Source organism: Lithobates pipiens, unplaced genomic scaffold (genome assembly GCF_037356315.1).
Source record: "Lithobates pipiens isolate NorthernLeopardFrog02 unplaced genomic scaffold, aLitPip1_a1.2 Scaffold_8, whole genome shotgun sequence".
Taxonomy (NCBI): Eukaryota; Metazoa; Chordata; class Amphibia; order Anura; family Ranidae; genus Lithobates; species Lithobates pipiens.
In genome coordinates, this window is record NW_027507903.1 from 478,559,854 (window position 1) to 478,583,098 (window position 23,245).

Genomic DNA, 23,245 nt, shown 5'->3' on the forward strand with positions numbered 1-23,245 from the left:
CCAAAGGCACACCCATGACAGGCTATCGGGGGGGGGGGGGTGGAGGGAGTTGGGTAGGTCAGGGGCATCAGTGGGGAGAGGAGAAACTTTGCAATTTTTGTTTTAAGGTGCACTAAACATTTAGGGCTAAATTGACATGAATGCCAGCAGGATTAGTATGCAAATTGCATCCTCAAAATGATCCCATTACTCAGAGCTGCATTGCAGTCCCCCTGTCTTCCAAAGCTGATCTCGGCCCTGTGTACACAATGCTATTCATCTAATTGGAATATACTACAACCTTGGCTGACTTGCAGTAAACTGTTTCACTAACTTTTATTCTTCTACAGAATCCTTGAAGTTAATCAGAACCAAAAACAGGTGGAGCAAGACATCAAAGTAGCTATCTTTACCCTCATGGTAGAAATCAATAAGAAAGGAAAGGCTCTGCTTAATCAGTTGGAGGTAATGCATTTATTGTCACAGCAACCAATTGGCTAATGATATTTTAGTACCATGATTGTGCTAGATATCAGCATTTGTGACACTGTGGTGGGTTATTAGAGTGTAAATGGCTGTTTTCTCCATGTACAGCACACAGTGCCTTGAAAAATTATTCATACCCCTTGAATTTTTCCACATTTTTGTCGCGTTACAAAAAAACGTAATTGGATTTTATGCGATAGACCAACACAAAGTGGCACATAATTGTGAAGTGGAAGGATAATGTAAAAAAAAAATTAACCATTTATCTTCAGCCCCCTTTACTCTGATACCTCAAACTATAAAATCTAGGGGAACCAATTGCCTTCATACGTCACCTAATTAGTAAATGGAGAGTCCGTCTGTGGGTAATCTCAGTATAAATACAACTGTTCTGGTAAGCCATCAGAGGTTTGTTGGAGAACCTTGGTGAACAAACAGCATCATGAAGGCCAAGGAACACACCAGACAGGTCAGGGATAAAGTTGTGGAGAAGTTTAAAGCAGGGTTAGGTTGAAAAAAAACTAAAAAAAATATCGCAAGCTTTGAACATGTCGGGCAGAACGGTTAAAGCCGTCATCCAAAAATGGCAAGAGTATGCCACAACTATCTAGTATTTATGGGTATGAATGTGGCCCTTGCCAATCTCTGAGCTAACAATACATATAAATATAACTATATAAATGGTCCTCTGAAGGTACTATGAGAAAAGTAGCTCCACAGGAATAAAAAAAGCGTCTGGGGCTTGATATCTCATAGATAATGGAGACTGCAATCGTATAGTAACAGCCTCCACAAATCAATGAACAAAACTCTTCTTCCCCTTCAATCACACAGTTGTGAGGAAGCAAAGAAAAAGCCGACAATACACACTCTTACAGACCTCAAACTCGCTGTCAATAGACTCTCTAAATGGCTAAATTGACTCAATAGTGCTCAATAAAAAATAAACCTCGATAATCAATAGAACCTCAGTGATCAGTATAAATAGACTCGCATAATAAAGAAGGTGTTCTAATAAAAATGTTAATCCTCAATAGTATTTATGCAACTAAAATGAATAAACCATAGAGGATAAATAACAAATGCAAAAAAAACATCATTAATTAAAAAATATATATACCTAAAATCAATAGTCATCCAATATAAAAAAAGAAGCCCACATGTGCAAAAAAAAAGCAAAGTGCACAATCGTCAAATGGCTGACTTGATAACATTCTTAGATTAATAATCTATATAATGTAAACAAATATGAATTAGTGCAAATGACAATTAACATGCAAATCAGCAAAAAGGTGTCCACAATGCATAAAGTGCAATTATGCAAAAAAAACAATAAATATGAATATAAATCATTCCATCGTGCAAACAGCTAAAATAAAAGTATTTGTGCAACAAAAAGTCCCTTACACAGTGGAATTCAAGTCGTGCAATTTCAATTGATGACATTTTCCAATATTTGGAATTCCACAAATGGCTTCCGTGCACTTGTGTGAACCGATCTGCAGTGTTCATGCAGAGTTTCCCCCAGACTCTCTCACCTTGTGTAAGGCAAGTAACAGCCTTATTAATGTTGATTCCCGGCTGCTTAGATCCTTAGATTACACTGCTTCCTATCTCCTCCGTTCTAGTACCTCCAGGTCACACTCATTCAATCTCAGCCAATTATCCAAGAGTACAAGGTACGCTCCGAAACCCTTAGCACCTTAACATATGACAGTAGTAGGTCCTGAGCAATTGTAGTCTGGAGGGTGAGGGAAAACCCACATAAGCAAGTTGCTGCTCTCCAGTCTATCTTGCACAGAGATCTGGCTCCAGAAATGCCACAACTACAAACCTACCAAGATATGGCCGTCCACCTAAACTGACAGGCTGGGCAAAGAACATTAACCAGAAAAGCAGCCAAGAAGCTCATGGTTTCTATGCAGGCTGCAGAGATCCACAGCTCAGGTGGGAGAATCTGTCCACAGCACAACTATTAGTCATGCACTCCACAAATCTGGCCTTTTTATGGAAGAGTGGCATGGAAAAAAAGCCATAAAAAGTGCAGTTTGTGAGATGCCATGTGAGGGACATGGTAACTGGAAAAAGGTTCTCTGGTCATATGAGACCCAAACTGATTTTTCTGGTCTGAAAGCAAAACGCTATGTGTGGCAGAAAACTTGCACTGTACATCACCCTGAACACACCATTCCCACCATGAAACATGTTGATGGCAGCATCATGTTGTGGGGATGCTTTTCTTCAGCAGGGACAGAAGGTGGTCAGAGTGAATGGGAAGATGGATGGAGCCAAATATAGGGCAATCTTAGAAAACTTGTTGGTCTGCTAAAGACTTGAGACTGGGGCAGAGGAGAGGTTCACCTTCCAGCAGGACAATGACCCTAAACATAGAGCCAGAGCTACAATGGAATAGTTTAGCTCAAAACATATTCATGTTTAGTGACCTTCTGGACTTCTAGAGGCTTAATGTTGACCTCAAGAATTAAGGAGAGCTGACATCCTTCCTTGTAGAGTGGTTTAACAGGCATGGTGGGTGTAATGCAAGATGACATGATGGGCGCCAGTCACCTTTTTGAATGCGTTCAAGAGATTTAATGTCTCCTAACTGAAACTGTGGGGAAAGTGGGTAGGGCCAGGACACCTTTAGGTAGATGCAATGGTAATTGGCAGACTCGGACACTATAGGTAGACATCTATACAGGGAAATGCCTCCAGCCGGATACCACATCTGTATAGGTAGGATCGCTGTCTCCTATGGTAACTGAACTTGTAACTGTTACTAAAGGTAGTTATAAATAACTCTTGGTAAAACATAATTGTTGTTCTCATCACATACATCCACCTAGACAGCCGTCCAGTAGGCACAACCCTGATCGCCTGACTCCACCCAAATAGGCTCTCCCAGCAGGCCAAGGGACTAAAACCCCTACCAATTGGCTGAGACATCCCATTTGTTCATAATCTGACCTTGCTATGCCCTTGTCTATCTAATGTCACCAGCCACAGTGCCAACTAGTGACAAGAGATAAGGTGCAGAAATTCCAGAATTAGAGAGGAATCTGTGGATCTTCTAACAATTAGCCAGGACAAATATTACCTGGCAAACTAAATGTAACAACCCTGCCTAAACACCAGGGTGCTACACGTGTTAGAATGGCCCAGTCAAAGCCCCAAATCCAATTGAGAATCTGTGGGCTACACTTGAAAATTGCTCCTCAGACGCACTTCACCCAATCTGACAGAGCTTGAGCTATTTTGCAAAGAGGAATGGGCAAACCTTTCACTCTAGATGTGCAAAGCTGGTAGAGACATCCCCAAAGACTTGTGGCTGTAATGCAACGAAAGGTGGTTCTACGAAGTATTAGGGGGCTGAATACCTTTTCACATGTTTTATTTGTGAAAATTGAAAAACCATTTATCATTTTCCTTCCACTTTACAATTATGTGCCACTTTGTGTTTGGTCTATCACATATTCCAATAAAAAATACATTTACCTTTTTGGTTGTAACATGAAAAATTCAAGGAGTATGAAAACTTTTTCTCAAGGCGCTGTATACACTTGTATAGCTCTGGCATAATAGTGAGTGCTAGGGGCATTAACATGTAAAGTCCTCTGGTGCAGACTTATGTAAATGGCTCAGTGTTTTCTTTAAAGTACTGTGGTAAGAGCTATAGCAAGATAAATGTATACAGCTGGGAGTAGGGCTCCAGGATGAGCCAGTTTAGGTTTGCTTTGTCTGGCGGTCATCAGAGCTAGTTAACCTATGGGCCACCTATATCATGTTGGAGCTATGGTGGAAAGATCTTGATGCTCAGAAGATATTTGGTTACACAGATGTTTTGTTTTAAAACTAAAGTTTAATTCCCTTTATTGTCTTGGTAGCAAAAAACTGTTTTAACACTCCACAGATCACACCCTTCTTCTGTTAAAATAGAATCAACCCTTGTATGAGCTTTCCTGTCGGTGTGGCATACACCCTCCTGTCATTCTCAATATGGCTCTGTGAACTTGCTATAAGAGAACAGACTATCACAGTATTACAATGTATAGAAAATCTCCCCCAGCCCTCTTCACTGGCAACAATGTATCTCCCACATTAGGGTGTACGTTTCATTAAACGGAGGTCATTTACCTCATTTCAGTTCTCCAAGAAAAATCATCTCCCCGATGCCCTGTTTATGAAGAATATTTGTTCTCGGAGAAAAGAGGAGGTGTGTTTCCTCTGAGAGCTCAGTAGAAGGAAAGGGGGGCCTGCCTGTGATCTTGTGAGATTAGTGTATCTTTTTAAAAAGTAAAACCAAAGTTTAAAAAGACAATGTAATTTAAATGAAAATGAGCACTGGCATTTTTTTGTAAAGATGTGCTGTGGTTTTTTTGTTTTGTTTTGAGGGGGTGTTTTTTTTTTTTTTATCTGCATTTTGACAAGTTCTTTAAATGTGTGTATTGGCATATTTTACATGCATTTTGCCACTTTTTAATGCATATTTTGGTGAATTTGTACATGCATTTTGGTGCAGGTTATTTTAACTTGCATTTGGGGGGGGTGTGTGTTTTTTTTGTTTTGTTTTATTTATTTGTTTTTTGTGGTGCTTTTAGTGCATATTTTGGCCTTTAACTTTGTGTTTTGGCAAACCATGCATATGCTAGCTGCTTTTGGACTGCCATTAGCAATTATGGAATCCTAAGCACACAAACGCAAGTTGAAAAAAAATAAATTGCCAAAAATGTGCATTGAAAAAACGATCACGCCTTCATAAACCAGCCAGCTCTGTAAAACTGGATGATAGGCTTGTCCTGTGGTGAGAAGCGGAGAACATTGTTCTCCACTCCTGATCTCCGCTACATAAACTGGCACACATGATAAGCTGAAATTATCAGGATCTTGCCTTTTTCTTAAACGGACACCAAACTCTCATTGGCAAACCATTTAACTGCAATCTATACTAACACTTGTTTAGTTTGTTACTGCTATGAACTTATTTTAATCTATTAACCACTTCAGCCCCGGACCAATTGTCAGCCTAAGGACCAGAGGTCTTTTTACAATTTGGCACTGCACTGCTTTAACTGGTAATTGTGCGGTCATGCAATGTTGTACCCAAGCGAAGTTTGCGTCCTTTTCTTCCCCCAAATAGAGCTTTCTTTTGATGGTATTTGATTGCCTCTGCGATTTTTATTTTTTGCGATATAAATGGAAAAAGACCGAAAATTTCGAGGGGAAAAAGATATTTTCTACTTTTTGTTATAAGAAAAATCGAATAAACTAAATTTTAGTCATACATTTAGGGCAAAATTTATTCAGCCACATGTCTTTAGTAAAAAAAATGTCAATAAGCGTATATTTATTGGTTTGCGCAAAGGTTATAGCGTCTACAAACTAGAGTACATTTTCTGGAATTTACACAGCTTTTAATTTGACTGCCTATCTCATTTCTTGAGGTGCTAAAATGGCAGGGCAGTACAAACTCCCCCCCAAATGACCCCATTTTGGAAAGTAGGCATCCCAAGGAAATTGCTGAGGCATGTTGAGCCCATTGACTATTTTTTTTTATTTTATTTTTTTGTCCCAAGTGATTGAATGACACAAAAAAATAAAATTAAAAAAATTTACAAAAAGTTGTCACTAAATGATATATTGCTCACACATGCCATAGTTATATGTGGAATTACACCCCAAAATATATTCTGCTGCTTCTCCTGAGTATGGGGATACCACATATGTGGGACTTTTTGGGAGTCTAGCCGCGTACGGCACACCGAAAACCAATCACTGCCTTCAGGATTTCTAAGGGTGCAATTTTTTGATTTCACTCCTCACTACCTATCAGTTTCAAAGGCCATAAAATGCCAAAATAACACAAAACCTCCCCAAATGACCCCATTTTGGAAAGTAGACACCCCAAGCTGTTTACTGAGAGGCATGTTGAGTCCATGAAATATTTTATATTTTGCCACAAGTTGCAGGAATATTAAAATTATTTTTTTTTTTGCACAAAGTTGTCACTAAATGATATATTGCTCACACATGCTATGGGCAGAAGTAAAATTACACCCCAAAATAAATTCTGCTTCTCCCGAGTACGGGGATACCACATGTGGGGGACTTTTTGGGAGCCTAGCCACGTACGGAACCCCGAAAACCAAGCACTGCCTTCAAGATTTAAATATAAAACTCTACCAAAAAAAACTGTTAGCGATCGCAGGGATCAGGCCTGACTCTGCGAACACGGCAGTTGTGTTTAGTGTTTTGTAAGTGACAGTGATCGATCGATACTGCACTTGGGTGGGCTGGGCAGAGGGGCAAAACGCAGGTGCCAGCAGGTATCTGGGCTGATCCCGCTAACAATGCGTTTTTTTTGGAACCACTACGGGAGGTGTATGCTTTGCGCGTGGGTGTTAGCGGTACTGGCACTAACCTAACGCTGTCTGGGGCGACGCAGACCCTGACCCTAAAACCTAATTGATATTACCTGCCGGGTGATCAGGGGGTTAAACCTTTATTGGGTAATAAATGGTGGGTGCCCTGATGCTATAAAAAGCAAACTAACCAGAGTCACCCGTAACACTTATACGGTGATCACTGGTGAAAGGGTTAACTAGGGGCAATCAGGGGGTTAAAACCTTTATTGGGTATTTATATGGGGGTACCTAGCGCTATAAAAACCTGGCGGTGAACCTAAAAAAATAACTAGCTACCTAGCGGCACCAGTGACACTAATGCAGCGATCAGAAAAACGATTGCTTGGTGACACTGGCAAAAGGGGATGAAAGGGTTAACTCTAGGGGCAATCAGGGGGTTAAACCTTTATTGGGGGGGGGGTGTAGGGGGCTACCCTGGACCTAACACTAACTGCCCTGACAGTTTTTACTGTCACAACTGACCCTAAATGCAGTGATCAGTAAATAAATGATCACTGCAATCAGTGACACTGTGACTGGGCGGGGGGTGATCGGGGGATTTGTGTGCCTATGTGTACCTACATGTCAGTGTAGTGTTGGTGCACACTTACTTTCTCTGTTCTCCTCGCAGTCTGGTCAAAAAGACCTCCCCCGAGGAGAATGACATCACTTCTTCCCTGCCTGTGTTTACAATACACAGGCGGGGGAAGCTTCTCATTCGCCAGGAGCGATCGAGAGGGGATGGCCAGAAACTAATGCCCATCCCGGATCCCTCCTGAAGTGAAAAGGACCGCAGCCCCCCCCCCCCCCCCCACCCGCTGGAAGGCAAGCATGTACGTGCTTGTGCCTGTCTGTGCCATTGCGCCGACGTACATTGCCATGCGGCGGTCCTTAAGTGGTTAAACCCCTTTCACACCGAGGCGTTTTTTTAGGTGCTTTTGGGCTAAAAATAGCACCTGAAAAGCGTCTCTCCTGCAGTCTGTGTGAAAGCCTGAATGCTTTCACACTGAGGTGATGCACTGGCAGGACGGTAAAAAAATTTAAAAAAAAACTCCCGCAAGCAGAATCTTTGGATCGGTGAAGGAGCGAGCGCTCTTAAAGCGCCCCTGCCCGTTGAAATGAATGGGCATCATTGGCAAATCGCCTCTGCAGTTGCGCTTTGTGGGTTGTTTTAACCCTTTTTCAGCTGCTAATGGGGGTTTAAAGCACCCCGCTATCGGCCGCAAACATCCCCAAAAAAGACTGTGTAAATCGCTGCTAAAAAAAAAAAAAATAGCGGCCCCTTACCACTGATGCCTCACCAGAAGCTGGCATTGCTACAAGCTAGTCTCCTCATTCTTTCACCCTCAAGCCTTCATGCACTTAGCTACACTGAGGTGATACTGTATTTGTTTACAATGAATGGGCACACAACTGTATCCTAGCAATCAATCGGCTATCACTTCTGAAACTCAAGTGCTCAGAATGGTCCTGCTCTCACAGGTGTCTCCTCCTGCACTTCTAACTATCCTCAGAAGAAATGTGATGAACTAAAATAGAGGGCCCCGTTCTTCTTGTGCAGTAGTTTGTGGATGGTTTTCTCTGGAGCTGAGGGCTTATACAGGAGGATACAATGTTGCCAGTGAAGAGGACTGGAGGGCACTTTGTATAAACTACATTTTTTGTCTGCTCCTTGTGTCGTATTGAAGTCGACGGGAGGATGGGGTTGCTCATACAAGTAAGCACTGGTACAATTTTTGTCACTTGCAAAAAAACAATCAAGCGATGGTGTTGTGCTCCAATGTGAACTGTGATAATATAAATACCCACTTACAATGTGGACACGGATATGGGACAAAAAAAATATATAGGTAAAATAATAAAAACTGTGATCAATAATGTGCAAAAAAAGAAAATATACAAGTGAAAACGGGCTAAGTACAATACATAAAGAGTACTTAACAGCTACCATAAATGCAATGAAATAAAAATAAATAAAAAGGCATAAATATAGCAATGAAGCTTCAGAATGTCCAAATGTGCAAACAAATTAAGGTGAAAGCGATCAAAATAAAGTGGCTCAAAGTCCTTTACAACTCATAAAACAACAATAATCGCACCATAAATAAGGCGAAGCTTCAGAATGTCCAAAGGTGCAACAAGTGGTATTGATTCCTCTTAGTATTAAAGTGCAAGGTGCAGGATGCGGAGTAGGATCAGTAGGGTGACACAGTGACTATAGGTGAATCTTTGGTGAGAAATGTCACCTGTAGGTGTACTAACTTATTACCTTACAGCTGCAAGGTAAGCAGCATATAGTAAAGGCAGTGGGTCACTCTGGGGCAGAGGGGAAGGAGCCTCTTTCCTTTCTTCTCAGTTGTAGATCACCTAAAGGGTCACAGCTTGTTTCCAGGGACAGGTACTCGCCAGAATGGTTTGCTCCCAGTGTGTCAAGCGGGTAAAATAAAGAAACATAGGAGAGGCTCTCTGGTGTAGTATGTTTAACACTCGCTGTAAGTTTATTCAGCATAAAGCAAAAAATAGGGTACTCACATTTAAAACTAGCAACAGTGCATTGTATACAAACGAGCAGTGAGCTCGGATGGTAAAAATGTCACTTCCTGTGTCCTTTCTCTAACGCGTATCGTCACTGTCACGTGACTTCTTCGGAGATCTCTGAAGTACATAGCTTGATGGTGTACATAGCTTCCTGAAAACATAACACTCTGCCTCCAGTACTTCTCTTGTGAGTCCACAGCCCTAATGCAACAAGTGGACTGGCTTTTGGGAGGAGATACCTAATGGGTGGATGTCAGTCTGGATGAGTGACTGTTGCTAGACAGGCTGGAGACTGCCCTAGGTAGTGCCAGTTTATTTGAGTTGTGGAGCTTTCATGATTGAAAGAACTGAAATCCAATAAATTAAAGGAGCAGGTCAGGTTTGGAGGAAATGGCTAGGTGAAAGCTATTTCAGTACAGGGGTTTGTACAACTGTGTAAGACTGATGAAGACTTGAGTTCAGGTTTGAAAAAATTCTGATGGCTTGCCCCAGAAATATATCAAAGTGAACACGAATAGGAAACCATTTCAGAAGTGAAAACTGTGTCCTGTTTGACTCTCATTCCAGACCCTGGCAAAAGATCGCCGCACCAAGCTCCTAAAGCAAAAGCACGAAGTGGATGGTTTTTCGAAACAACTGGAACATGTAGTGTACTTCTCCAAATGGGCGGTGTCCAGTGGAAGCAGCACGGCATTACTGTACAGCAAGAGGCTGGTGAGCATTCAAGTATTAAATATATTTTATCTGTGCAAAAGTTTTTTTTTTTTAGGCAGGTGTGCCACCACCAGCCTGACCCATTGACAAAAAGCAGGATGCATCCATGCTTTCATGTTTATGCCAAATTCTGACCCTATCGAAAGTCATCAGAACGGGCAATGTTTTTTCCAATCTTCTATTGTCCAATTTTGGTGAGCCTGTGTGAATTGTAGCCTAATTTTCCTATTCTTGACAGGAGTGGCACCCGGTGTGGTCTGCTGCTGCTGCAGCCCATCTGCTTCAAGGTTTCGCTGTTTTGTGCGTTTTAGAGATGCATACCTTGGTTGTAACGAGTGGTTATTTGAGTTACTGTTGCCTTTCTATCATCCTGATTCTCTTCTGACATCAGCGAGGCATTTTCTTCCACACAACTGCCACTCTGGATATTTCTCTTTTCGGACCATTCTCTGTAAACCCTATAGATCAGGGATATGCATTTAGCGGACCTCCAGCTGTTGCAAAACTACAAGTCCCATCATGCCTCCTGGTGTCATGCTTGTGGCTGTCGGTCTTGCTATGCCTCATGGAACTTTTAGTTCTGCAACAGCTGGAGGTCTGCTAATTGCATATCCCTGCTATAGATGTTTGTGTGGGGAAATCCCAGTAGATCAGCAGTTTTTGAAATACTCAGACCAGCCCGTCTGGCACCAACAACCATGCTGCATTCAAAGTAACTTAAAACCCCTTTCTTCCTCACGTCTAGATGCCTAAATGCATTGAGTTACTGCCATGCGATTGGCTGATTAGCAGTTTGTGTTACCAAGCAATTGAACAGGTATATCTAATAAAGTAGCCAGTGAGTGTATATTAATGTAAGTATAAGGCCTGAAATAATTATTTTTAGTTTGTGACTTTAAAATCTTTTAATGGGCTCCTGGATAATGAAAAGATATGCATTTTTATATTAGAGGTAAATGTGTAGATTTGTGTTACTGTCTCAACAAACGTTTTTTTTTTTTTTTTTCCTCTCTATTTAGATTACGTTTCGCCTCAAACATTTGCTCCGTGCCCATTGGGATGTGGCTCCAGTGACTAATCGTGTCCAGTTTTTGTGTGATGCAAATTCCTGGGCACAGCATATCTTCAGTCTAGGTAACTGTCCCCAATCCTCATTCCATCCTAGATTGGGTGGGGCACAGTATGATGGAGGTGTATGTCCTGCCTGCTCGATGATGGACATTTCTGTGTTGTTCTTTGAAAGACACCCTTCCTTTTGTAGGAAGGGCTAAGACAAACTACGACTGGTAAATCTTACTATTGTGGAAGAGGCATAGACGCAAACTACTACAAGGAAATCTCACCCATGTGGGCCTTAATGTTATCCCTGTTTGAATCATGTAAGCCCCTTAAAGGGGTTGTAAAGGTTCTTGTTTTTTGACCTTAATGCTTCCTATGAATTAAGGTAAAAAAAAAAACTGGCAGTCAGCAGCCCCACCAACCCCTATACAGGAGTTTGCATGCTCGCGTTGGGTTTTTGGGCGCATGTCTAAGAATTTGTGTGAGTATAGTTGGCTAGAATGTAAAACTATGGAAGACTATATTAGAATAACTCCTAATAGAGGTTTTTGCACATCAATTTAGGCTCCCTGGTAATTGAAGAGGGGGATCAGGCGCAGCAGGCGGCTCCTGCAGATGGCAAAAACCCTCATGGCACAGCACCCAACAATCAGCTGTCCAAATTCCCATCCCAGATCAGCCTGGCACAGCTCCGCCTCCAACACATGCACCAACAGATCTTTGCTCAGCGCCAGCAGCAGGCACAGCGCCGACCCAGCGCCAATGTCCCTCCACAGCCCGTGATGGCCGTGAACAACCCCAGAATACAAGGACCCATCCAGCACCCACCACAGCCTGGTAATCCGGTAAGGAACCACTCTAACACCATTGTTTACAAGTGTTTAATATACAACGCAAATATCACTACTTTGTGGTTTTCAACACTTTAGACTGTTTATGAAATTTCTCTGAGCAGTTTTTCTGCTCATTTTCCCAGGACTACTGTGAAGACAATGCATACATTTTTAAGATTGCTTCACTATGTTAAACTTCTGTCCCTCCCTTATTTTTGGAAGAAAGAAAAAAACATAGTTGGCCTGCAATGCACATCACCTCTCCAGCGATTTCCCTCACAGTACTTCTCCCCTACCACAAGATATCCTAATTTTTTCATTCAAACCATAATCATGAGGACTTGCTGTGAGGAGAACCACTATTCGCAATCATTGGGCCTGTGCAGTGGGCCCCAACCCAGCAGGACGGAGTCTGCAAGCCAAGTCGTGCGTGCTGTCCTGAGGCCTCTTAAAGGCAGCCTTTGACCAGCCCAGCACCCAAAGCCATCAAACCTATTCCTCCCCCCGACCCTATAGAACTCTGGCCCATTATGGCAGTACTGCCCATCTACACCTATCGTCACCCCTGACTAAGTACAAGGCATCCTGTACCCACCTCCTTAGGTGATGTTGCAATGGCATTAACATTGCAGTCTGTACCATCAAAGACTGCCTACTGCTGACTAACATCCAGAGGTGCCCCTATGCGTCACATAAGCACCCTGAAGACAACTGGAAAATTATAATGTATAAAGCAGAAAAGAGTGGTGGCCTCATGGTAAGTGGGCCAAAGAAACCTACTATTATGATGTAGCTGTATGTAACTGCTCCACAGAAGTGGCTACGTTTCCCCTGTGTCACAGCTGACTGGTCATCTCCAGGTAAAAAAAAGTTTGACCTGAATTACTTTGTTTCCCCCAGCAGGTCCAGCGATTTGTGAATATCCAAAATATGAATCCACGGGCCAATGGCATGTTAATATCCAATCAGCAAGTCCGATACCCACACAATGCACCTCCTCCACAGGAAGTTCATATGCAGAACATGCCCAGGAGACCCGGGGGACCCAACCCTGTTAGGGTGGCATATGTGCCTCAACACGCCATGAAGCAGGTATGTGCTCCAGATCTCCATCTTTCTTTTTGCTTACCTCTCCTTTGTGGATTCCTGGGCAACTGAGCAGTGCTTTTTGTTTTTTTTTGTTTTTCTTAAGCTTCCTAGATCACCCTCCTGTCCAATTAGTGGGTATGGGTGCTGCCTGGGGCCTTTAGCTCCAAGATCCATTTTCCTGTGGCTAGTTGCACTTCCCCTTGATTAGGAATACTGGTTGTCTTTTCCAGTAGGGTGTTACCCATCCCCTGACAGGCCTAGAATTCCAGTTCGGGGACACAAGACAGGCTTTTGGCTAGCCACTTCTAGTTTCTGGTTCAAAGGATAGTTGCTAGCATCAATGAGCCCCTAATGCATTAATTTGCAGATGCATGTAAAGTCGCACTATGGTGTTAAGGCATCTCTTGTAAATTGCAGTCCATGGCTCTAATTTAGCTAAACTTGGGACATAAATACAGTATAGCATTACATACATTGAGAGAAGGTATATGTCGAATGTAGTCGCATCTTTCTTAAAGGTACAATTCACTAGAAACCCAGCATTCTTTGTAGTATTCAGTCCCTAATGCTTTTTAGCGTAACACATTGAGCACAATAAAATAAACACACTTAGTTAAGTCTTACCCCAGCACTTGCAGTTTACAACTTTCAATGCTGCTGGCTTCTGCTTTGTGTTCTTCCCTGAGCTTCCTGTAATCACAGGGAAAAGTTAACAGTACTGTCTCCAGCGAGTCTATTGGTTAGGAGCAGACATGTGCCTTTCCAGTTTAGGCTATTTATGGGTCTGTTGCTTCCAGTTGCATGCAGGGTGGCTCCATAGGATACTTCAAGAGAAAGCAGCCACCCTGAAAAAAAAAACCTGGGGCAGTAATAATGGCACCAACTTAAACTGGAACATAGGCAATAATTTAAAGATAAAGCAACTGCATACTCAGTAAGGGACTAAAATCCACTGCTGAAAGTGCTTAAAAACTGTTTAATATCTCTTCGGGAATCTGAAGACTGTAATCCAAAAAGGCTACTGCTTTTAGCTGTGACTGGTTACCAGGGCAAATGGAAAGGTTTGGTCTTCCCAGCAGGAACACAGACTGAAATTAAAACCCGACAGAGGTTCTAATGCCACTGTACTCCTAAAATAACAAAGTTTTGATTTATTCATATTTTCATACATTTGCACTGCTCAGGAACGGTAAAGAACAGACAACCTTGCTAGGTCTCGGAAGCTACGTTTTTAATAGTATTCTTATTTTAGTTGCTATGGCATGTAGTGTTTCCTATAGTGAAATCTGAAATATATCATTTTTCAATAGTGGCAAGTCGCTGGAAACCAAACCATTGTGAACCCTGGTACTGGGAATTCCTCTACTCCATCCAGTCCAACGATCACCAGTGTGGCAGGAGGCGATGGCAAGGTTTTTCCCTCCCCTGTTATCGAGTTGGTGTCTTCCGCTGCTAATTCCTTCAATCTCCCACCACTGCCCGATGTAAGTATGACATCCTGGCACCTCCTACCACATCCACACTGTTTTTTAAGCTTCACTTCTCTTAAAATCCGAATTCTCCCAAAAATATGTTCTTCTCTCGCAGATTGACAGTACAGATAACCTCATGGTGGACAAAATGATGCGGAAAGATGGCAGAATGGACAACCACCATCAGAGAATGATGGCTCACCGAACCGTCCAGTCACCAAACTCCTCTGTGCCTTCTCCAATAGGTGTGCTACTAATTTTTTGTTTATTTTCCGTCTCCTTTTTAGATCTGTTGAGCAGCAATATATATATATTTCCGCTTTTAATGGTGTGTATATATTACAAAGTAAGAACAAATGGGAATCCCGTCTATTTTAAATAAGTAATCAGTTTATTTTATTTGTTCAATAGAACAACCAAAAACAAAAAAATATATAACAAAAATTTTTTAATAAACACACCCTGAAGAATAAAACTATATCATTTTATTAGCTATATATAGCAAAATACAAAACGGCTATCTAAAATCCCCTCATCTCTTTCAAAAATAATTGCATCATGCAATTTCTGCAGACCTGTCACATGCATGGTATTGCGTATGCTTCAGCAGAAATCGAGAATTATGAGACCAGGCTAAATTTTTCCTGTTCTGTCCAGTCTTGGTGATCCTCTGCCCACTGCAGCCTCAGGTTACTGTTCTTGGCTGACCAAAAATTGTTCCATCTTCTTAACGGTTGCACATTTTGAAATCCTTTTCTGTTCAGCACAACTGTATAGAGTCTGGCCATTCTCCTCTGACCTTACAACAAGGCATCCTGTCTGCAGAATTTACTAAATGGTTTTTGGTTTATGCATAGTTTTGACTAAACTCCAGAGACTTGTGTGTGAAAATCCCAGGCGATGAGAAGTTTCAGACATACTCAAGCCAGCTCCACTTGTACCTACAATGAGAACACCTTTTTTTTTTTTTTTTTTTTTTTTTTTTTATGCAGAAGCGTGACTTTTTGCGCAAGATGAATGATCCTGTGATCTATTATCAACAGCCGGCTGAGTGACAGGCTGGATACCCTTATCCTTGTAGTCTCCTCAATCCGGCCATCGAGCTTCTGCAGGCCGCAGCTACACGCTCGGCAGGCTATGACGAAACCTCAGCTCCAGAGGTGGTTGTGAGCTTTTATGCTCCGGACCATACATATGACAGGGCTATTGATGTCTGCATCACAGTATGCCAGGCCAGCAGCCACCCTGTACTGATCAGTTAGTGGGTCTGTGATGGAATGTCTCCCAGCTCTTCAGGACTGGTAAGTACAGCTCTCCCTGCCTCGACGGGGCTGGGCTTACCCTGGGAGGACGATTCAGGGGTCCCTCGCCTCCCTCTCTTCTCTCCCCTGTCCCTATCTTCCATCCCCCCTCTCTGGGGGAATGCTGCATGTGGCTGCTGAGAGGTGTGTGTGTGTGTGTGTGTGTGCAGGGGCTCTCGCCTCGGGTGGGCTGTGCTGGCTAGCTGTGTTCTGGGTCCTGTTCTTCATGCCCCTGGAAGGTGTCCGTGAGGTTTTGCTGATGTCCTGTACAGCGCTGTGTTCACTGCCATCGTTTTCTCATGTACCTCATGGAGCTGCTTCGGTGGCCATTTTAGGTGTGGGCAAGGGCAGCATGTTCTCCTGGGCTTCAGCAGCCATTTTCCTAGTGATCTCCTATTCAGGACACTGGCGCCATTTTTTGTAGCCTGAACACTTTTTTTCAGTGTTCTCTAGCGGCAGCATGTGCTCCTGTGCTCTGTCATTTTCCCTGTGTTTTTATGTCTTTGTACTGGACGCTGGGCAGCCATTTTATTGAAGCCTGAGCACACTTCAGAGAGGTTTTGGCGCTATTTGCAGCTCCTGCCCACCGACACAGCATTGTTTCCTCTGCACCTGGGAGCTCACAGGGACTACAGGCACTACTTGCTGGATAGCGCAGAACTCCTCAGGGTGGTGAGTCCGGCGGGAAAGAGCTCCTCAGCCAGTGACAGTAAGGAGGGTGGGACTATCACTGTCCCAAGTCCCCTTAGGGTGGCAGACAGGGTAGGGTCAGCATGGCTTCAGAAACTGGTGTTTCTTCCCCCGAAATTCAGGCAATTGCAACAGGGTCACCTGTAGACTGCGCAGTGCCCATGGACACCATGATGGCGGTCCTCAATTCGTTCATTGCCAAGATGGAGGCGGTGCGTGGGAAGAAAGGTGCAGTAAAGCGGCCCCTGTCCTCTGGGGAGAGCTCTGACGCAGACTCGAGTCCTGCTGAGGCTGGTGACCCCTACTCTGTCTTGTCAGACTACGCTGACCAGGACCGTTCGCACAGTGAGGATGAGTCCGGGTCCGTGCGCCACAAAGCGATTGTTTGAACACTTATCACAGAACTGCGTGATAACCTGAGGATTCAGGAGCCAGCAGATCCCTCTGCTGATGTACTGGTCCCTTTTAGGTCCCGCAAGCCAGCACGTTCACCTAAAGTGTTCCTGTATCTGACTTATTTTGACAAGTTAATTTACAAGGAATGGTGTCACCCGCAACGGACTTTTTCGGTCCCTAAATACATGGCGGTGCGTTGCCCTTTTTGAGGAGAGCCTTCTCAAAAAATGGTCTGCTCCTCCGGTCGTATCCCGGTTAAATAAAGTATCCACGATCCCGGTTGAGGGGACCCATGGTTAGGAAGGCTGAGGCAGTGGATCGTTCCTTGTTTACGGTTGTGGGGTCAGCCGTGTGACCAGTACTGGCATCCACACTTGTGTCACAGACACTGAGTGGGCAAAACTTCTGCACCGCGAATTGGGAGAGCAACAGTCTTCTCCTGTCTGCATGGAACTAGCAGACCAACTAGTGCTAAGCCTGAAGTACGTTTGACGTGGCCCTGGATACTCTCTCTCTCTGTTATCCAGGGCTTCAGTGTCAGCTGTGGTGCTGAGGCGCCTGATTTGGTTAAAATGCTGGTCTGCTAACCAGGCATCCAAAAAAGCCCTGACGGATCTTCCCTTCCTTGGCGACTGGCTCTTTGGATGACATTATTGAAAATGCCACAGGTGGTAAGAGTACCTTACTCCCACAGGCCAGGAAGGCCAAGGAGCCACGCCGTAGGCAAGGGCCCTCTTTTTCCGCTCATAAACGGCTTTTTCGTCTGCCCGGAGCTTTGGCAAAACGTCCCCAGCCCGACAGGACGAACACGGACAGACAAAAATGTCCCTGGAACCGCAAGCCTGCGAACAAAAGTGCTACCACATGAAGGTTTGCCCCACCCATGTCTCGAGTGGGGGGGCGCCTTCGGGAGTTTGCAGCCCCGGTGGTCCTCTCGGTTATCCGACCAATGAGTCTGCGATCTGATTTCCTCAGGCTACAAGATAGTTTCTCTCTTGGCCAGATTCTTCCCCTCCAGCATACTCATATCTCGCCGGGAGGCCCTCTTGGGGGCAGTAAGGGACCTGCTGAGTCGCGGGGTGGTTGTACCAGTTCCGGAATCGGAACGTTTCCAGGGATTCTACTCAAATCTGTTGTTCCCAAGAAGGAAGGGGTAGGTCCAATCTTGGACCTAAAAGCCCTCAATCACTTTGTAAAAGTGCAGAGGTTCAGAATGGAATCTGTTCGCTCAGTAGTCGCTGCACTCCATCAAGGGGACTCCCTGGCGTCCCTGGACATACAAAATGCATACCTGCACATACTCGTATGCCTCTGGCATCAAAAGTTTCTGTGGTTTTGGTCTGGCATCAGCCCCCCCTAGTCTTTACCAAGGTATTGGCTCCAGTTTTGGCGTTGCTGCGGCAATGTGGGATCACGATCGTGGGATACCTAGACGATCTCCTCCTGAGGGCATCTTCTGCCTCAGAGTTAGAGGAGGATATGGCGATCACCATGCAGACCCTGCAAGAATTTGGGTGGCTGTTGAACCTAAAGAAGTCGGTGATTGTACCGACCCAGCGTCTGGAGTACCTAGGCTTGCTGCTGGATTCCATGGAAGTGAGTTTTTCTCCCTTCAGACAAACTGCAGACTCTCAGATCCGCGGTAAAACTGCTTATGAACCGCAAGTGGTCGTCGCTCCGCTTTTGCATGCGAGTCCTGGGTCTCATGGTAGCCTCCTTCGAGGCAGTACCTTATGCCCAGTTCCACACCAGAGTACTGCAGAAGGAGATTTTGACAAAATGGGACATCTCGGTTGTCCTGGATCGACAGATCCAGGTGAGCCAGTCACTCTCTGATCTGGTGGCTGAGGTCCCCGGTAATTCAGTCCGGGAAATCGTTCCTACCTCTGAAGTGGACAGTGATCACAACGGATGCCAGTCTATCCGGCTGGGGTGGAGTGATGGGGGTTCAGTCAGCTCAGGGACTCTGGTTGACGGAGGAATCGAAGTTGCCCATCAGTCTGCTCGAATTGAGAGCGATCAGGCTATGCCTCTCCACATGGTCGATGAGAATTCAGGGGCGTCCGATCAGGATCCAGTCAGACAACACCACAGCTGTGGCATACGTCAATCACCAAGGGGGAACAAGAAGCTCAGCCGCCGCACGGGAGGTTGCTCACATACTTCGGTGGGCAGAGCGACACGTACCAGCCCTGTCGGCCATTTACATCCCGGGAGTAGAGAACTGGCAGGTGGACTATCTGAGTCGCCAGATGCTGGACCCAGGAGAATGGGCGTTGCATCCGGAGGTATTCAGGCTACTATCCCTGAGGTGGGGCGCACCAGATGTGGATCTTCTGGCTTCCCGTCTCAATCGGAAGGTGCCGAGATTCATGTCCAGGACAAGAGATCTTTGGGCAGACGCGCTGGTGGCTCCGTGGGATCAGTACCAGCTGATCCACGCTTCTTTCCTCCACTGAAACTGTTACCACGCCTTCTTTGCAGGGTGGAAGCCGAGGGGATCCCAGTAATACTGGTTGCTCCAGATTGGCCTCAGCGTCCTTGGTACGCAGACCTGGTGCCAGACGCTCCCTGGCGACTGCCGTTGCTAGTAGACCTTCTGTCTCAAGGTCTGATTCTCCATCCTGCTTTACCATCGCTGGCTTTAACGGCATGGCTATTGAGAGCCAGGTGTTGAGGAACTGGGGTCTGTCGGACTTGGTGATCCCAACTATGTTGAGAGCACAAAAATCTTCCTGGAAGATATACCATCGTACCTGGAAGGCCTACATCTCCATGTGTGAGGAGAAAGGATGGCATGCGCGCTCCTTTTCTACATCCAGGTTCCTGCTGTTTCTTCAGCAAGGAGTAGACCAGAAATTGGCGTTAAGCGGCAAATTTCAGCCTTGGCCGTCCTCTTCTATTCTTCTTCTTTTTTTTTTTTTTTTTTCTTTCAGCGACCCCTTGCGTCTCACTTATTAATGAGTACCTTCGTTCAGGGGGTAAGACATGTAGTCCGTCTGGTGCGTCCACCGTTACCCCCTTACCCCCATGGGATTTGAACCTGGTATTATCGGCGCCTCAAACTGCCATTTGAAAATATCGGGGAGATTCCCCTGTTGACTCTTTCCCAGAAAGTGCTCTTTCTAGTGGCCATCACATCGGCCAGGAGGGTTTCGGAACTGGCAGCCTTGTCTTGCAAGTCGCCCTATCTGATAATCCACAAGGATAAGGTGGTGTTGTGGCCGCAACTGTATTTTCTACCAAAAGTGGTCTCAGCTTTTCATATTAATGAGGACTTTGAATTACCGTCTGTCTGTCCTAAGCCGAAACACCTCGGCCCTTCGCACTCTGGACGTGGTTCAGGCTCTGAAGGTATATTTGTCTACCACTGCTCCCTTTCGGAAGTCAGGCTGTTTGTTTCGGTGGCTGGTCCCGAGAAAGGCATGGCGGTCTTGTCAGCCACCATTTCCAGGTGAATCAGACAGATTGTAGTACAAGCCTACGCTTGAAGGGGCCGGTGCCCCCCTTTCCGGTCACGGCCCACTCCACAAGGGCAAATCGGAATATCTTGGGCCTTCTGACACCAAGCATCTGTCGCTCAGGTGTGTAAAGCGGCGACCTGGTCGTCTGCCCACGCGTTTACCAAGTTCTACAAGGAAGACGTCAGTGCATCGGCTGATGCCTTTTTTTGGCCGCAAAGTTTTGCAGGCGGCCATATAATTGCAATTGAATGTGCAATATGTTTCCGTTTTTCGTTAAAAACACAGTACCGTTAAGTTAATACGCTGTTGCATTACATTCCGCAGTTTTTTGTGTGGTTGTGGGTAGTCACTCCTGTTGAGGGTACCCTGGTTTGGTGGTGGATTTCTTCACACGCTGTTGTGTTTTTTGTGGGTAAAGTTTCACTAGTTCCCACTTGACACGGTGGATGAAGTGTTTTTTTATTTTTTTTTATGCTGTTTTCCAACCCCTCGTTTGGCACTGCTTGGGGACGTCCCAATGGCTGAGAGGAGGTGTGTGTCAGTCGGTCAGTTAATATAAGAAAATAGGATTTTTTTTTAATTATTATTTTTTTTTTTTTTTACTCACCGTAAAATCCTCTTCTCTATAATTCAGACTGACACGGCACCCGTCCCTCCCTTTTTATCTTTGTTATACTGCTTGTTGATGTACTGATGACTGCATGGCAGGGTGGAGGGTTGTTGCCCAAGGGACTGCCCCCTGGGCAGCACTAAGAGTTCTGAGTTGTATTAGAAATAATGCCTACTATCTCCTAGTAATAGGGCGTAACAACCCAATGGCTAAGAGGAGCTGTGTCGGTGGGTGAGTTACAGAGAAAAGGATTTTACGGTGAGCACAAAAAAATCCTATTTTTATTGCACTGCTGAACCATGATAAACTGGTTTAATAATTGCATGAATGAGTAGGTGTGCCTAATAAAGTGCTTGGTTATTGTATACTGAAGTTAGATGTATACTGTGTTATCTGGCCAGGCAGCACACCCTCAGTCTGTGTTCAGTGACTGTCAACACCTAAGCACTACCTTGGAATCTTTCTATACATGCTCTGTATTTATGCTTTTGAGATGGAGAAAGTCGCCTAAAGATTAAGCTTCAGGTCTGTACTTTTGTACTAAAATGTTCTACCATTCCATATCTGTAGAGTTCCCGAAAGGCTTGTTATCAGCTTCCTGTCCAGGCCATAGTACATAAACGGGCGAACTGAAGCAGTAGCAGTGTAGATGGACATACCTGTATGTCCCCCTACATCGCCCACTCGTGTGCACTCTAGAGCAAGAAACGGGATCAGTGACTGGCTGTGTCCACTGGACACAGCCAGTCACCGATTGCTGTACTGGGCCCTTTGGCATAGTCCTGGCCCCATGTTATTGCTTTGACCAATCACAGCGAGCACATGGGTCGTAAACAATTATGTCATTGTTTACTACTGTGTGAGCTCTGTGATTGGTCACGACGATCATTTGGTATCAGGGCCAGTCACAGCAGCCCTGTACCATGTGGTGGCTGTGACCAACTGCACTAGTACACAAGGATTCATGAATTAATCCATGCATGGTCTGTAATCCGATTTTGCTTATTACAGTGATCATCAAAAATAAAATTGGTCATTAGATACTTTATACCCCTATATAGCCTGAAGGGTGCTCCTTGGATTTTGAGCCTCTTTATGTGGATAGGTTGTGAAAGTCTCACATGTGATAGCCCCATACTCGGGAGGTGTATCTGAACATGTTTTGGGGTGTAATTCTAAGTGTGTGTGTGTGTGTGTGTGTGTGTGTGTGTATATAAAAAGAACGTGTTAAAATTGCAATTTTATGGGGGAAAGAAAAAACCCACCCAAATCCCCAAAATTGTGACAAACATTACAACTTAAAAAAACTAGTCATGCCTCTTAAGAATACCTTGGATTGTTTACTTTACATAAAACTGCCATTGGCGAGCGGGGTTTATTTTGTTTGTGATCTGGTATTTTAGGGCCTTTAAAAATTAGATGGGTAGTCATCACACCAGGATTGATTTTCAAATACATATGACATAGATTGTGGACTCTAACTTTCACATGGACTTATTTTTACTAAAGAAATGCAGCAAAATAGATTTTTGGCATAAATTTATGGAAAAAATATTTGTAAAATGTTATAACCGAAACAAAGTCTTTTGCTTAAAAAAAAAAGTGGTGCTTAAATACCACAAAAAGAAATCTAAAGAGATTTTATTTGGGTGCAGTGTTGCATGCCTGAGTCATTCAAAATGTGAAAGTGCTGAAAGCTGATTGCCTGGACTTGAGGTGGTTAAACCGGACCCCTGTAAAGGACAGTTCGCCTGGTTGTCCAGAAACTAATGTATTACTATAGAGTAAAAAACAAAACTGAAAGTGTTACATCTTACGAACTAAATACGGTAGTAAACTGAGCTGCTGTGCTGCAAATTTTGCTAGTGGTAAATATTAAGGAATGCATCATGAGTGTTTTCTGCTAATACAGGTTCCTTGGCAGGTGTTCATCCTCCGATACGCTCTTCAAGTGCATCCAGCGTGGGCAGCCGAGGAAGGTAATTTGTGTTAAATTCACTGAAATAGTATTAGAAACCTCCTGTTGAACTCATTAATAAAATCTTTGGCTCTTATCTTAAAATTACACTGCCATTGTTAATAGGGACACTTTGAGCTTTCTATACACTATCTGTTCCAGTCCTTGGCCGTTCAATTTTTTCTTGGCCTTGACAGTTTATAGACACAATGCAATTGTTGCATGTGTAAAGGAGGCCAACTTATTTTAGGTTGGG

General features: G+C 44.2%; 1 protein-coding gene across 4 annotated transcripts in view; it reads left to right on the forward strand.

The window, feature by feature from the left end:
* The window catches only part of TRIM24 (tripartite motif containing 24), a 119,634-nt gene that overhangs the window by 73,531 nt on the left and 22,858 nt on the right, over positions 1–23,245 (forward strand). For 2 of the 4 annotated variants that reach the window (XM_077468757.1, XM_077468755.1), the window contains exons 6-13: positions 330–444; positions 9,972–10,118; positions 11,138–11,252; positions 11,742–12,022; positions 12,911–13,102; positions 14,410–14,583; positions 14,687–14,816; positions 22,945–23,011. In XM_077468757.1, coding sequence (XP_077324883.1) covers positions 330–444; positions 9,972–10,118; positions 11,138–11,252; positions 11,742–12,022; positions 12,911–13,102; positions 14,410–14,583; positions 14,687–14,816; positions 22,945–23,011 — 1,221 coding nt within the window. The remainder of the gene's footprint in view (positions 1–329; positions 445–9,971; positions 10,119–11,137; positions 11,253–11,741; positions 12,023–12,910; positions 13,103–14,409; positions 14,584–14,686; positions 14,817–22,944; positions 23,012–23,245) is intronic. The other 2 variants (XM_077468758.1, XM_077468756.1) reach the window with 2 other exon arrangements.